The sequence below is a fragment of the Acanthochromis polyacanthus genome, chromosome 2, assembly GCF_021347895.1.
Source record: "Acanthochromis polyacanthus isolate Apoly-LR-REF ecotype Palm Island chromosome 2, KAUST_Apoly_ChrSc, whole genome shotgun sequence".
Classification (NCBI taxonomy): Eukaryota; Metazoa; Chordata; class Actinopteri; family Pomacentridae; genus Acanthochromis; species Acanthochromis polyacanthus.
Window position 1 is genome coordinate 9,253,280 of NC_067114.1, and position 16,556 is coordinate 9,269,835.

General features: G+C 40.3%; 1 protein-coding gene across 2 annotated transcripts in view; it reads left to right on the top strand.

Annotated features, from left to right (window-relative positions):
- Positions 1–16,166, top strand: part of igdcc3 (immunoglobulin superfamily, DCC subclass, member 3) — a 67,629-nt gene extending 51,463 nt beyond the window's left edge. For both annotated transcript variants that reach the window (XM_051941766.1, XM_022200922.2), the window contains exons 8-14: positions 1,294–1,541; positions 3,324–3,488; positions 3,738–3,926; positions 4,227–4,331; positions 5,231–5,366; positions 5,499–5,709; positions 7,149–16,166. In XM_051941766.1, coding sequence (XP_051797726.1) covers positions 1,294–1,541; positions 3,324–3,488; positions 3,738–3,926; positions 4,227–4,331; positions 5,231–5,366; positions 5,499–5,709; positions 7,149–7,274 — 1,180 coding nt within the window. In that variant the 3' untranslated portion in view covers positions 7,275–16,166. The remainder of the gene's footprint in view (positions 1–1,293; positions 1,542–3,323; positions 3,489–3,737; positions 3,927–4,226; positions 4,332–5,230; positions 5,367–5,498; positions 5,710–7,148) is intronic.
- Positions 16,167–16,556: the final 390 nt, after the last annotated feature.

The window sequence follows — 16,556 nt, forward strand, 5'->3', positions numbered from 1 at the left end:
CTGAAGACAAGCAAACTGTGGAGGGGATTATGTATTCTTGTCTAGAAACACCTACTCAACATGCGCACTTACACACATGAGCTCACAGTGCTGCCTTATATTTTTTCTATAACAGTAGACAGGACAGGTGGGAGGGAAGTGAAAGGAGCCGAGATAGAAAGATGAGGACAAAGAGCAGAGTGGCAGATAGAGACGAGCGAGTGAGCGAGTGTGTGTGTGTGTGTCCAGAGATTTGTGAGTTCATGTGTGCGCATGGACAGATGAAAGGTTTCACTGATGTAGGAAAATTAAATTTTTTGAACCACTGAAATAGACTTATCGACTCCCACGGGAGTTGCAGCAGAAAAGAATCAGTTTGAAAGTATGTGCTTTGCATGAGTGAGGCTCTTCTATACGTACCGCCGCTGTCTGTCATGTGTGATGCGCTCCACAAATCTCTTTGCTCTCACACAGCTGAATGCGGTACCTTGACATGCCACATTCTTCTTTTGTGCCACATGCAGTTCTTATCAAAGCTATGGAATATCTACATTAAGTGCATTTACTCAAGCAAATGCGCTTTACTTATAGAGATTTCCTATTTTTAGTTCTTAAAAAAACCAGCACTTTTTACATTCTGACATCTGAAGGCTGGAATCGCACAATACTTCGCAAGCCTTGATAATAAAATATGATGCTTGACCAGCAGTAGATAATATATTTACATCAAGCTGGCTTTTGACAGTATAGGCCACTTCCACCATCAGATTTCCAATCTGTAAAATAGATGTCTGACACATTTAGATGATTAAGAAAAACCTTCAGAACTCTTTTTCCCCCTTGATTTTGTGACAAATTATTGTGAGCGTGGCCTATTTGACATAGACTGCTATAACTCTTTAACACACACGTCAACTGTGAGTGATCCCACAAGGTTAGATGGCATTTCTGCCATCTGTGGCACTACATCAACTTGATAAATTTAAATGGTCATACCTCAGTGGCCGTGATTCTGACTCACTTGAAAGTTTGCACACGTCTCCCTGCGGAGTTACATAACCTTCAAAAATCATGGCCGCTCTCAGCCAACTACAGTGTGGTTGACGTTTTTAAAAATGTGTCCTGTTATTGTGCAGCTTTACTGAAAAAAACTCCTTCAATATATAAGCCAGAATTCTTCTCTGCTCAGACACAAGGCAGTTTAAATGAGGAAGTATATTACAATTAGCTCTTATGACGGTCAGAGAAACTAAACTCGCCCATTTCTGTTTTTTCTTTCCCATTTCTTCTTTACTTCCACCTTGTCTCTCTCAGCACGCTGACGATATATGGCATCAGCCAGGACGACGAGGCCATCTACCAGTGCATCGCTGAGAACAGCGCCGGCTCCACTCAGGCCAGCGCCCGACTCACCGTGCTTTGGGCTGATGGACTTCCTGGTGTTCCCACCCATGTTCAGGCTGATGCCCTCTCACCCACCACCATCCAGGTGTCCTGGAAGGAGCCCGATCAGAATACTCAGGACATCATCGGTTATGTGCTACACATCCGCAGGACCTCAGGTAGAACGGTGTTGGAAAGTCAGATGGTCGTATGCAGTGCAGTACATTACATAGTTCATAAGAATATGTTACAGTAAAGCTCTTAAATAAGTGATAGATGACTTATAGCAAATGAAACCCCAGTCTCTTTCATGTTAGTAAGTCCTATTTGACACCCAAGACCTTTTCATGAATAATTGCAAAATATGTAAACATATTTGGCTGCACCTAAATGTTTATGTGAAATATGTGTTTATGTTAGCATACTCTAACCACAAACTACAGCAAATCAGGGAGCATTAATATAGATATCCTATACTGTGGAATACTTTGCAGTTCTTTGTTCGGTTTGCCCCATCAAAATGAGTCAAACAGATTTGAAACTTTATTGATTCATTTTTGGATGATTCTCAGTTTAAATTGTAATTGTTTCTCATCCTCTGGGTTGCTGCTTCAGAATTAGATTTTCAAGCAAGAATAGAAAATATACAAATTTTCCTTTTCTTTTTTTTGCACTCATGGTTGGATTGCACCATTAGCGCTTTGGGGCAAACAGCCTGCAACCAGCCACAGACCCAGTCACAGAGTTGCACATCTGACCTTGCAGTTATTTATCAGCTACGCTATTTTGGGAGGGTTTGGGGACGTACATGAATATTACTCATAGAGTGGAGCTTTAGGCCAATGTGTCGCTGTAGTTCAGATGTAACACAGAGTAGCAGCCTTTAAATTTCTATATTTAATGTGGCTCTTCCTCCTTCGTCACTGCAACTGACACAGAGGGTTTGTGTGTTTGTTGCATTTTTTAAAAAAGTGATTTACAAGCACTGCTTACACACAGATCCACTTTTAGAAAATGTTTGTCTTTAGTATTTGAGTTCTATAGACTGCTCAGTTGCAGAATGTAGAAACTACACTGTTTTGATGCTTGGATTATGCTCATTTGGAACAGCTTGTTTCATAAACTACTTACATAAGTGCATTTAGACTTTACAGGAACAAAAAGATCTATATCAACAGGAACGGGTTCCATTCTTCCCTGTAAACGATTAAAACATGTTCATTATTACAGTACAAGTCCCTACTCGCCACAGGGGCATATAAAAATGACGAAATTTCTGATTTCTGGGTCCCATATGTGTGGAGTATCGCTATGCTGCCCTGTGTGTGTTCATGCCTGTTTACGCACATGCAGTGACTTTGTTTACAGCTTTGGGCAACTGTGTGTGTGATTTTGTGTGTGGTGAGAGTCTCGTAGTGCCAGCTGATGTTCTCCTCAGTAGTTCTACTGGAGGAATAATTAAAGGCCCTGGGGGCCAACCAGTAGGATCTGCTGTAATTACCTTTCCTAGATGAAATGGCCCAATGGATCGAGTGCTGGAGGTAGATAGTGGTTATGGCTGGATGTCTCTGAATTAAAAGCAATAAAATGCTTTAACACATCCTGTAGAACTCCCCCCCTCGTTTACCCCTTCATTTCCTCACTCCGCCCCTGCAATTCACCCAGCCATTGTTTTCCAAGCTCCCTGGACGAAACTAGATTAGCTATTAGCTATTAACTAACAGAGCGGCTTTTATAAAATCAGCAAAATGGGCAATAACCACAAACGATGACAGAAAGAGACTGTATTTATTGTTTTCCCTCTTCACATTGTTTTCCATTATGTTAATGCCTGTCCCCACCCTCACTGCCCCACCCATGCCTTCTTTCCCATTTATGCCTTTCTTGTTTCTGATTCTTTTCAAACCTTGCGTCCCTTTTCTGTTACTCCTCTCATTCACCTCATGTTGTACTTCCTTCAGACCCAGTGGAGATGGAGTATGAGGAGGCCGTCAGTAAGGTGACGCTGCAGCAGATCATCCGGGACCTGGAGCCCTCCACCAGCTACAACTTCTACGTCAAGGCCTACACATCCCACGGGGCCAGCAAGCCGTCGGACAGTGTCACTGAGAGCACTCATGGGGAGGGTGAGTTGTGAACAGAACACACATAGATCATATCTTCCACCCACATCAAGATGCGTGAAAGGTTTTTATTGCTTACTTTGAGTGAAAACCAAAGATTTCAATCTCAAAAACAGAAGACCATCCTTAAAACCCTGTCACTGACTTTAATCCTCTTCTTTTGTGATGCTATTTGATCAAGCTAAGTTTGCCTCTGGTTATTTTTGCCAAAACCTGATTAAACTATGGCTGACTTCCTGTGCTGTGTTGCAGTTCCAGCTCCTCCTTCCCTCTACACAAAGGTGGTGAACAGCAGCGTTGTACTGGCATCGTGGGAGTCTTCATCTAAGATGGGCCAGCATCAAGGCTTCAGACTGTATTACAGACGAGCGCACTCACCGATATTCACTGGTCCCATCACTTTCCCTCGCAACGTCACCCAATACAACATCACTCAGCTGGGTGAGACACATAGTCTTATTATCCCACAGCAAACTTGTGTTTCTCGTTAACCGGCTATTTCTATAAACGTAATCATTTTAATAATCGAGCATGTCAGAGTCCCAGCTTGGGGATGTGCTGAAGATTCATCATAGAATAAAAGCACTCTGACTTCACAAAGACTTTTTAGTGGAGCATCCTGTATTAGCAGCAAGAAAAAGGACACTTGTCTTATCAGCAGAACAGGAGCACTTTCAGAAAAAATTGCCAACTTAGAATGCTTAGAAAACTGGATTTCTTTGTGTTTCTTCGTCTCTCCAGATTCCTCACTGGTCTATGAGATAAAGCTGCTTGCATACAACCAGCACGGAGATGGAAACGCCACCATGCGATTTGTTTCACTTCGGGAGGCAGTGGAAAAATCCGGTGATTGTTGACACAGTTACAGACCCACAGCAGTGAAAATCTAGCAGCAAAGGTCCCCGCAGAAAATGCATCAAAGTGGTGGAATAGTGTTCAAAAACTGCAAAAACTGTGAAAGAAACAGCAAATATCTGTAACTGAAGCTGATTTAAACACAGTAAAACGGTGTCATTTTATGTTCACATGGCATGCAAATCATAAAAAAGTGAATTACACATTGTAAAAATAAAAATATTTGATGCAGACATAATTTACTTTTTATTTTGTACAGTTAGCATGTGAATTCATACTTTTTAGTTTTTTTTTAAATTAAACCAAACACAGAAAATACAGAAAATAACAGTTAAAAATGATTTACCATTTTTCAATTCTTAATGTAGATATTTTGTCTTTCAAATAACAACAAATATCTGTAAAATTATTTCTGATTTAGTACAGTAAAAATTGTAAACACTGTAAAAGAAGAAATTGCCATTTATAAAAACGCACATTTTTAATCAGGATATTATTTACATATTTACTTTCCTGGCTTTGGTCTGTTATTATTTGTGTGTGTTTTTACAGCCAACAGGTAAATCAGTACTTTATCAGTGATTTCACTTGATAATCCCAGTAATTTAACCCTTTGATGCACAAAATGAGTCAAAAGATACCCATATTCCACTGAATATCGGTCACTTTTGGCCCATGTTGTGCATCCAAGGGTTAACAAAACTGTGAAAATCTGTTAAAAAACAGTAAAGTGTGGAAAAAGTACAGCTAATACCTTATGCAAACATTAATTTTTAAGAAAGATACATTTTTTACAGTGTGTATCACCTCAGTGAATGAAATTTTATGCTTCCCACTGTGTCTGATGCATCATATTCTGCTCATATTTTGTATCTCCTGTATGTCCTCAGTGCTGGACGGCTCGTGTGACTGTGTGAAAGATGAACAGAGCAAAACATCCACCACAGGCATCATAATCGGCATCCACATCGGAGTCACCTGCATCGTCTTCTGCATGCTCTTCCTCGTCTTCAGCTACCGCGGCAGGTCCGAACAAACACCGTGTGCACAACCATGGCACCAACAAATGGAGCCGATGGAAGCAACTTGCCAACAATTGTGTTATTGTCTATCGAGAGTCCACGGCCGACACGTGTTTCATGTGTGTGTGATCTCCAGGTTAATGATGTGTAAGACGGTTCAGGCCACCCCCCAGGCAGGACACAGTGCGGTGCTGGAATCCTCTTCCTCTTCCCAGGGGGCCGTTGGGCTAAACGGGGCTGCCAGGAGAGAGATGGAGGTCAATGGCAGCGCAGCAGGGAAGAAAGCGGTCGAAAGCAACGAGCTCGAGAGACTTTTCACTCAACCCAGCTCACAAGATACATGCATGGTGAGTTCTGATGACGACGACAAGGGTTCATATGCGTTTCCACAAACAATACGGTTAAAGCTATTTTAATAGGAGACAGTTTATGACCTCTTGGATTATATACTGTACAACAAAAGTGCTTCAATCTGTCAGTGGAGGCTGAATTGTTGTGCAGCCTCAGCATTTGTTTTTTGAAAGAGGTTATCAGCATCACAAAAGCTGTTTGTTTTAGACTTAACAGCGAATATGGTAGCTAATCTGGTCTAGGTCATTTAAAACGTGTTAGTCGTTTGTTGCACTGTTGGACATATTTGTAGCTTTGAGGTGTGATCAGAAGGTTCTGACATTGCGCCAATATAAAAAAAGTACCTGATTTAAATTCAGCCAGTGCTGCTTTCAAGCTTGGAACGCTCCCTGGAAGTCGCATTACGTAAACATGTGAAGTACCATCTGCGATCGGCACTGAATATTTTAAACTGGGATAAAATGCGACCCTTCAGCTTGAATTATATTTTGGGGAAGAGACGGAAGTCACAAGTAGTTAAATCTGGGATGAAGGGTCTGTGGGAATGAAGATTGTGACATTGCAGTCAAAAAACCTGAGCGTTAGCACTGCTCTAACACGCAGAGCAACAACAACACCCACATGCCATCATGCCACAGGTCAAGCTGTTGCCCCTCAGACGCCTCAGGACGATGCAGCAGAACTCGAAGTTGACAGTCAGCCCCTGGAGCACAAATTCATGCTGCACAACCCCGTAAATGTCAAGAAAACAAGACCATGCTCTCGGTGTACTCCTCACCTGGTCTTTGGATTTGGAGACTTGGAGACTCATTTGCTTTGAAAACTGTTGCGTGGTCTCCAGAGCCACAAATCCGCCGCTCATCACTAGTGATGATCCCCGACATGAAGGTTGGCTCATCCTGACACAGAATTTGATTTTTCCTCGGCGATACAGATTGAGGTCATAAATACACACCTATGAGTAGTTCCAAAAATCCTTGTAAGACAGATCTCGCTGTTGACTGCGGGTTTTCACATGGCGTAGTGACTCATGACAGATACAGCTCATACATGACAGGGGACATTCAGAGCTTTATAATCACATCTGTCATTGGGTTTTGATATGATCTGAAGAACTTTAGATGTGTCTCATAACCCAAACTGTAATAGAGTGCAATTTAAAATGAAAGCAATACAAGACAGTAAAGCTGGATGAAGTATGTTCTACAGGCTGTGAAGGTAGGTTGAAGCTTGAATGTTTTTTTCATTGAGGTATGTTATAGCTTCTGACTCAACTAAAGGCCTTACCATGATTAAAGTATGAAACTTGTCATGTGGCTGCAGATTTCTGGCCAAAGGCTTTTGTTGTATGTCATCCCGTGTCATGCCGTGTTCCATGTCTGTCTCTACTGTATCTCCAAAATGTGTAATGGCTGTTGTTTGCATGTGTTTTCAGTCCGACTCCTATGTGTTGAACGACACTCAGCTGTCTACGATACCGCTGGACGAGTTTGCGGTGGAGAGAGAGACACAGTTCCAGGAGCCTCGTGCAGCAGCAGCAGCTCCACAGGACCAAGGCTAATCATGTATGAAGTCCAATTCACATGACACGCTCCCGTGTCCATGTAGACTCTTCTCTCACTCAGGTTTACAAGTGTTTCTTTTCAAAGTAGTTTTTTTTGCCTTTTGTGCAAAGATTTTTTTTTTTAGTAAGTTAACAGGTTCTGGAGGATCTAGGACTGTATATTAGATTGTTTTTTGGTCCCGGCTGTTTCTAGCTAGGCAGGCCACTTAAATGTTTTTCGGTCTTCTGTTAATTTTCTGGTGTTGGGCAGCACAGAGAATAGAGGCCCCAGAATGTCCTTGTTATACAATGACTTTATTTTTAAGTTTATAAATATATATACATATATATCTTTATCACCTATATGTCAAAGCGGTCATAAGTTATTGGTTTTGTCTCTACTTTTCTGTGGATGTCAGAGACTCCTGCTGCCTGCTCTCACCTACCAATGATTCCACCTTGTCGCTCACAGAAGACTTCAGCCTTCTTCCAGGGATTCACTATATTCTGTCTCAGGACTTTGTGTCAGTGATCTCAACATTTTTTATGAGTTCTCAACCTTCATACAGGCACTAGACTTGGCTGTGTGAACCTTACAATTTTACAAAAACCTACCTCAGCCGGTATGAATGTGTTGCGGGAAGCTTTTAGGGACTTTACCTTCCCCTGAGCTCACAATTACTTTACACGCGGAGGAACTGATTGGTTTGAAAATTTACAAGATCAGGTGCCGCTCTACCTCAGATATCAAGAATCGTCTCTTTTCTCCTGCTTGTCGAAGTAAAACTTAAAAAATGAGTATCCAACATAAAGCACTTCCAAATGCTGAAATTAATGTTCTACCTCAAGATAACAATGTTAATGTTGTCGCTGTTGTTGTTGTTGTTTGTCTGTTTATTGCATCATGAGAAAACCCTCTTCCCTCCCCTTTGTGCAGTCCTGGTTTCCCTCTCTCGATGAATGTGGTGTTTGTAGATACTCTGTCAGTACCTCATGCAAACTGACAGAATGATGACATGTTGTATGATTTACAGTATGTTGGGAATATGTATGAAGTTATGATGCTCCAATGTAAGTTTTTTTTGCCCTAGATTTTATTTCTTTTAAAAGATCATAATGTTCTTTTTTCACATGTGATGAAAAGACTGTTAGAGATACACTGCATTGCTGATAATATCTTTAGGACTGTTTCGTTATAATGAGATATTTAGCATTCAATTGGACAAGAAGCAAAAGCCTATAATATGTGGATGCCATAGATTTATTTAAAATTGGCATGAACTGTGTGTGCCTGCATGTTTGTTTGGGGCGGCATGGCTCAGTGGGTAGAGTGGCCGTCTTGCAACTGAAGGATTGCCGGTTCGATCCTCGATCCATCATGCTCATGTCGAGGTGTTCCTGAGCAAGACACCGAACCCCTAATTGCTCTTGATGGGTTGTGGTTAGCGCCTTGCATGGCAGCTTCTGCCATCAGTGTGTGAATGGGTGAATATGACGTATCATGTAAAGCGCTTTATACCTTGCAGGTATAGTAAAAAAAAAAGTGCTATATAAATACAGACCATTTACCATTTGTTTGTGTGATTGAATGAATGTTTTCATAGATATATGGCGAGTAAGACTAAAGAAAATTAAGCACAAATTTTATCAAAATTTCCTAAAACATTGTTCTAGTATCCTTGATGTGATGAAAGGAATAGTTTGGCATTATGGGAAATGTTACTTTCTTGCTGGCATTGATCTGAAAAGAGTGATTTGTCTCTCAACTATGAACTTATAGCTGAAGGATAATCGATCCAACTGTACCTGAAACCATCCATCCATCCTCTATACGCCGCTTTATCCTCACTAGGGTCGCGGGGGGTGCTGGAGCCTATCCCAGCTGACTCGAGCGAAGGCAGGGGACACCCTGGACAGGTCGTACCTAAAACCACAGATATGTTAAATTAATGCCTGTAAACAGATTGAACTTCAAGACATTATAAATTAGCTACCCTGCATTTTCAGTACAACATTTTGGAAAAACTTATTTTGTTTCTGGTAAAAAAATAGGATGATTGATAGTTCTGTCATATACACTGCCGTTCAAAAGCTTGGGGTCATTTAGAAATGTCCTTAATTTTGAACAAATATAATTTTTTAATCAATGAATATAACTTTAAATTAATCAGAAATACAGTCTAGACATTGTTGATATGGTAAACGACTATTCTAGCTGGAAACGGCTGATTTTTAATAGAATATTTACATAGAGGTACAGATGAACATTTCCACCCACCGTCACTCCTGTGTTCTAATGCTACTTTGTGCTAGCTAATGGTGTTGAATGGCTGATTGATGATTAGAAAACACTTATGCAATTCTGTTAGCACATGAATAAAAGTGAGTTTTCATGGAAAACATGAAATTGGCTGGGTTATCCCAAACTTTTAAACGGTAGTAGATTAAATATGAAGCCACAGCCTGGACTAAGTTACCTGCTATAATAAACTATGCAAACATTGGTGAGAACGTACTGCCAACAATAGCACCAGATGTTGGTGGGACGATGAGTGCCATTCGCTAGCAGTAGATCATCAGAAAGTGTAAAAAAAACCCTGCAATTCCTCAAATGGCCACTTGAGGCTGCAACTAAAAGCGAGTCAGTCCCCATAGACTTCCATGTTAAAACGCTCAACTCTACAGCTGAAATAAACATGTTTACAGCCTGGTACTAAAAACTATTTTGAGCTCTATAGCTTATATTTCTGTTTATGATAGCAGTGAGGGAGGTGAATTTTTATGTAACTCACCTGCTTGAATTATGTTAATGCTTAAAGTCTATGCATCATTAACTTCACCATGCCTATATTCAAATAGTCAATTATCAATCCCTGTTGTCTCCAGTGACAGTTTGTAAAACTACTCAGTGTAACTCATCGCAAAATCAATCCATGTCATCCTTCTTTGGGAATTTAAATTGTGAAGTCAAGCTGCTTTGTAAATTCCTCTGCAAAAGGAATGCCTAGCTAGCAAACAATTGATGTAGTAAGTGTAGCAATTCCCACTAATGTTTATGAGCTCCAGTTTTAACGTAGTTTAGTTTTTAACAGATGTAATGTGTTTAGTGACAAATCTCTGAGAATTTCCTTGACACTGACTTTAACAATACTGCTCGAATGCCAGAAAGTGAATGCAGACATTTCCCAAAATGCGGAGTTCTTCCTTTAACAGCATGAGAGTGATGTAAATCTCCAGACAGAAAAGCAGTTAAGCTATTTTCCAAAATGTTGAATTATTCTGTTTTTAAAAAATTGACAGCAGTGTATCTCTAAACTTTCTCTGAATATATGTTGCTGCAGTACTTTTAGTCCTTTTGTTTTCACATCACTGTACCTGACTCCTTTTTTTGAAATGAAGCAGTAGCCTTTTTACACTCCGGGTGTCCAGTAGATGTGATGGTTTTTGATCATGCTTGTGTACTGTTACTCTTCTCAAAACCACAACTGCTGCTCAGCCTTCTCCCTCCTGTCAACGCTGACTAGTTCAAGTGCTTCAGGAACGCCGTACTTTCAGTATCGCTGGATGCTGACGACCACAGACAGAGAGCCGGCCCGGGGGCGGTAGACGGTTGTTGGGTGACTAAACAATCACAGGTGCTTCTCTCGCCGGCTCTCTGCGCAGTGTCGTCACATACTGTACAGAAATCGCTTTGATGCATTATGGTTACCTACCTCAACCGTGTTTTTGGCCTTTCTCTCAGGTCTTAATGAAGGAAACATACAGAGTACGAACAATGAAGGAGAGGAAAGTACACACACATATATAATTTATATACATATATAATAGAGTATAAAAGCGTAGATGTTGCAATTGTCCAAACATGCTGGACAGACAGACAAAGTAGACAGAAACACAAACAACACTCACAAATGGAGGGAGAACTTTTTAGGACCTTTATGTCGTGCACTAACTATTTAAAGTGTTCAATTTCATGCTTAATTTGTAGTGGATGCGAATGTGTAACTTTTGGTTTTTATTGTCAGATTTTTTTTTTCTTCCATATCACCAGCTTCTAACTGAATTTCTTCTCACCTGTGTTTTATTTTATGTTTTATGTGGATTTTTTTTCTCCCCCCATGAATAAAGCAAACTGAGAAAAAAAAATGTGGGCGGCACTTACAACTCCAACTCGCACACAATTTCACACGATTGGTTTATTGATTTTCCTTTGTGACTGAAGTTGACTTATTACCTCTGGTATCCTGAGTTCAGATGGTTTCTGTGAGTAGGCCAAGGGAGGGGGGGAACAGCTGCCTAGTTGTAATTTCAAATCAGAATTAATGTGAATTTCTGAGAGCCATAATATCTTCCATGTTGCCAAAAGGAGCGTCAACGAGCTACGGACAGTCGCTTTTTCAAAAATCAGCTGAATTTAAACTCCTACACAATTTGTTCAAATGGCTGTTGAGCTGACCTTCATTCCCTCTGTTCATTTGTCACATCTCTGCTGCCTTGAGTGACAAGCTAACCTTTACCTCTATTCAGGTTTTTTCTTTGCATCTGTGGTGCTGAATCCAGAATGCTTCCTGGCATTATTCCTCAGATGGTTTTGTGTGATCTGTTCGGCACACAAGCTGTAGCAAATGTTGTAACAACTGCGTATTTACTGACAGGTGACAGAGCATGCAATGAATCCAACAGAACAGACAAAATGATTACAGTCGAGTCAGATAATCGGAAGATAATGGACTCTGCTTTTTAAAATTTGTTCACAACATCCTTCTTGAGAGTTGTACGTGTCCTCACAGCTGTCATCTGAATTTCTCATGCAAACCAGCATCATACAGTTTCCATTTTTTATATCATCTATCATTTAATGTCTTTTAAATTTATTTGTTATGTGCAGATGTTCTCCTTGCATCTATTTGTTGTATTTAGCGGTTCACTTTTGGTGTTAATATCATATCGCAAGTGTTGGGGCGGTTGAAAAAAAGGTAATTGTTGAAATAGCAGAACAAATGCCACCCTAAATGTCTCCTCTGTGTATATTTATTAACCTCCGAACCTCCTGTGATATTTTCTCCCTGGGCTTGCAGCAGCCTTTATCTCTCTTTTTTTTCTTTTACCTCTGTTGAGAGTAATTTCACTTGGGATATAAGTGGTGTGTTTTTCTTCCTTCCTTCCTTCCTCTGTCCCTTGGTGTAATTTAAGGTTAATCTCCTCCTGCAGGAAATTGCCCGCCCCTGTGGATGTGACGGGTTTTGGTGCCACACTGTTTAACCTGATTCACCGGGAACGTGGTGCAGTGACGATCATGTTTACGTGATTAGACTTCGATAGGTCAGGTTGTCGTATTACTGTAAAATATTAGAGCTTGTGCGATTCATTGGAGTGCTCGAAGCTGTTACCACTGACTGACTGGTGCTGCAGCTCCTCCAACAAAGGAGGCCAGATATTTCCTTCGCTGACATAGTTTGTGGAAAAAGGGGCCTTTCTCGTACATCTTTGACAGTCTTGGGAAGTGCTCCATCACCAAACACTGCTCCTGTCAGTTAGTCGGCCTCCTTTGTTCCTTGTTCAAGAATCCTGACCTCTGGTCAAGGAGAGTGTGTGCTCAGGGACTCTCTGATCCTTGTGTTATATGTATCTCAACAGGTCTCAGATTTAGTCTGCTGGACTCAGTTGCCCTCCTAGAATTCTGCTTTGTGCTCAATTCAGACAGATATGCTGTGAGAGATGCCATCCTTGTTGGATATTTAGGTACATGAGAAAAAATGCTGGTAAAATAATATGCATTTAAATGTGTCATTTGTCCCTTTAGAAAATAGTTAATTTCTATCCTTAGTGCAGCCAAACTGGATGAAAACAACCATATAGGGACACATATTAACACTGAGTTACAATGTCCATAAAATATTGTGACAACAAAGACATTCACAAGATCAATTCAGATATAATTTTCTAAATTGAGAAGTAGCTGCTTTTATTTGTCTGACAGTACATCAAACTGAAGGTTTTGGGGGATGGACTTTGAGTCGGACAGAAAAAGCATTTTAAAGATGTTAGCTTGAGAGAAAAATGTAGAGTCTTCACTATTTTCTGACAATTTATACAGCAATCATTCAGTTAATCAATAACATAGTAGGGAGATTCATCTGTTCTTCATTCATACTCCTTTAGGTATCCTCAGGTTTTCCATAGAAAGTATCCTGGACTGGTCATGTGCAGGGTTTGATTCATATTGAATATGGTGCCAGGATATGGCTCTAACAGATTGCATATCTGTCTGTGTAGGTCTGTCTCTTATTATACATTTACTAATCACAGGTAACCAGATTGAGTCAGAAGGTCATAATAGGCTTCGTCTGGCTAGATTAAGGTTGTGTTGTTGTATTATGTCTGTGAATGATGTCAGTAGTGAGGACATTTAGGAGATCTAACGTATTGAGATTCTGGTTTTTCTAGAGACCCACAGCTGGTGCAACTAGTTCCTTCTTAAAATATCCTTTACATTACGCAGTACTGAGAGTTGTGGCACCAAACGACCATCTAATGTGATTGTAAATTGAAGACGTTTCCAATGCATTTATCTTCACAGTGTTCTGCTCTGAGACCCCGATGACTGTAGATGTCGAATAATGCTGAGTTTTGAGATTTTATACTCTTGTCAAATGGTGATTTAATGTAACTGTACTTTAATGTTTGAGATCAGTATTATATTTTACATACTTATGTAAAGAAAGCACATTGAATCCAGTGTATTTAAGGCTATTAGGCAGAGAATTGTCCACAGTAGATCTGCATGAGAAACACAAAGCTGACGTGAAAAGTGTTAGTTAATCCTTATTGGACTTGTGATGGTAACACTGTGATATTTAGCCAAATAATGGCAGAAATAATGTTGTGATCTCAGTATGGTACTATTGATGGTCCTCTTTAACATTGTCGGTCAGTCTGTTTTGATGGTGTGTATTGATGCTAATAGGTTGAGTGACCTTTTCCATTGATAAATCTCCGTCTGCTTCGCCCTCGCTGATGCCTGATGATGACCTCATCCTCATCCTGTTGCCACCAGTCATCCTCACATGAGTGACTTGGAGTGAGGACCTGTCAGTCGTGTTACCTTTAAAGTGACAAGTTGTCTTCATTTTCCTTCACAAACTGCCGTTGCTTGCGGAGAATGTCTGCTTTGTATCAATGTTGTCAACACGAGCTAAAGCCACTCAGTCATCCTTTATCTGAAGTAAGAGCTCCTGGGTAGAATCTGCTCTGCAGGTGTGAGCGACCCCCCACACCTCTCCTGTAAATTTAGCATCAAAGATGAAAGTCAATAACAGCCTCTCCGTGAAAACTCCATTGTTCAAGTCTGCTAACAGAGCCATACATTGTAAAAAAAAAGAAAAAAAAAGAAGAGAAAAACAAGTATAGATCACCACACGGTAACTTCGGTCTCACAGCACTGCTGGCAAAACAGTTTTTAGTCCTATAGAGAAATTTCTGCCAATATGTTGTTGACATATAGAACACGTAGGCGTAAGAATATTTGACCTGCTCTCACCCGGTGTTGCTAGTTCGCAAGAATTTTAGCCATATACATAAAATTGAACAACTGATAAGATTAGTTGTAATCGTTAAAGCTGCAAACTAAACTTTGCTTTATTGATTATAGGATTTAAACTTCTCATAACTTGTCACCACTGGAGGTGGTTAGAATTGATTAGAAACAGGAAACTCATCCAGTGCTGAAGTTAAGTCTTCATTCCTGGGATTTAAGCCCCTGAAGAGTATTTCTCTAGAACATTCAATCTTGACAAATAAGAAACAGTCAAAGATGAAATGTAGAACACATTTCCCTGGTTGCTAAGACGTTACCAGTCAAAAACTCATTTAATCTGCTTTATCAAGGTAGCTTCATCAAATAATCTTGCAGCCCTTACTACATTTGGATGTACTTCAGGTTTTGTAAAATCCAGAACGTTGTCTTTGTTACGTGTTGATATATTAACAGTATACTTAAAAAACATTGTAGAAACTAGCTGTAACAACTGGTGATGGGCAGCAGTAATCCTGATATTCACAGGAGCAGTTGGTTCCTGATGCAGCTGTTGAAAATTAAAGATTAGCATCAAATTAGACATAAAATAAACATCTTAATGCTGTTTACTTAATACTTACTGTTGGTTTCCATAGAACCATCTGTTTATTTGCTCTTGTAGTGAGTAAACTGGTGTCTTCTTGTGCCTAAATTTCAGCAGACCACAAAAAAGTTCAATAGAAAGGCAAAGCTGTCTGCCAGTTTGTTCTTGCGTCAACTGAGTTGATTTTACAGGTACTACAGGTTATAAAAAATTAGGATAATTTCTGTTTTATCTATGCAGTTTATTTTTCCTGAGTCTTGCAGGGTTCAGATGTGGTGTCAACCTGAAGCCAGAAACCATGCCAGACGTGTAAACTACTACAAAGGAATACAGGGAGCACAAATCCTTATTTTTAGCCCATGGTCATGCATAATTGCACTTGTCTGTCTCTCGATCTGTCTGTCTGTCTGTTCTTCTGCCTGTCGGTCTTGTTGTTCTTTGTCTGTCTGCTGAGGTCACTGCCGATATCTGCAGTTTCCTGCCACAGTTTAATTCAGGTTAACACGAGATGATTTAATATGTGTTCTCGGAGCATCGTCAGGGATCACTATTGTTCGTTTTCACAAAGTTGTTCCTACACTCTCTCTAGACCAAAGTGTCGTAAGTATAAGTTATAAATCTGTATACATATCCACATATACTGTATGTACTGTATGTACTGTATGTATATGTGTAAAAAGGCAAAATAGACCATTTTTAGTGGTTTGTATTGTTTTAGGGTTCATTGTGCAACACTGATTGAAGAAAAAACAATAACAGTGATGATAATAAACTAGCTCTAGTAAGAATACATCCAGGGTTGGTCTTTATTCCTTGTGCGCGTATTTACAGCACGGATATATGTTCGCTTGCTTGCTTCCTGCAGTCCGCTGAGATGCAGCAGATCAATCTGATGGAGGCTCCTGCTCTCCCTCCACACTTTACCATCCTGTTCTCCTGTTCAGCACATTAACTCGTGGCCTCCTTGCCAGACAAAGAGTATTGAGCTCAAGGCCCAGAGCTCCTGGTCGATAAAAGTTGGTGCCGTACTTCTAATCACTGTAAATCCCAATGCATGAGTGCACTTCGAGACAAAAGGATAGTTTGATATGAATCAACCTCCACTTTCAGTGTGTCTCTCTTTTTTTGGTTTTCTCTCTGTGTGTCTCTATTGGGTTAGACACCATTAAGGACAATTCCA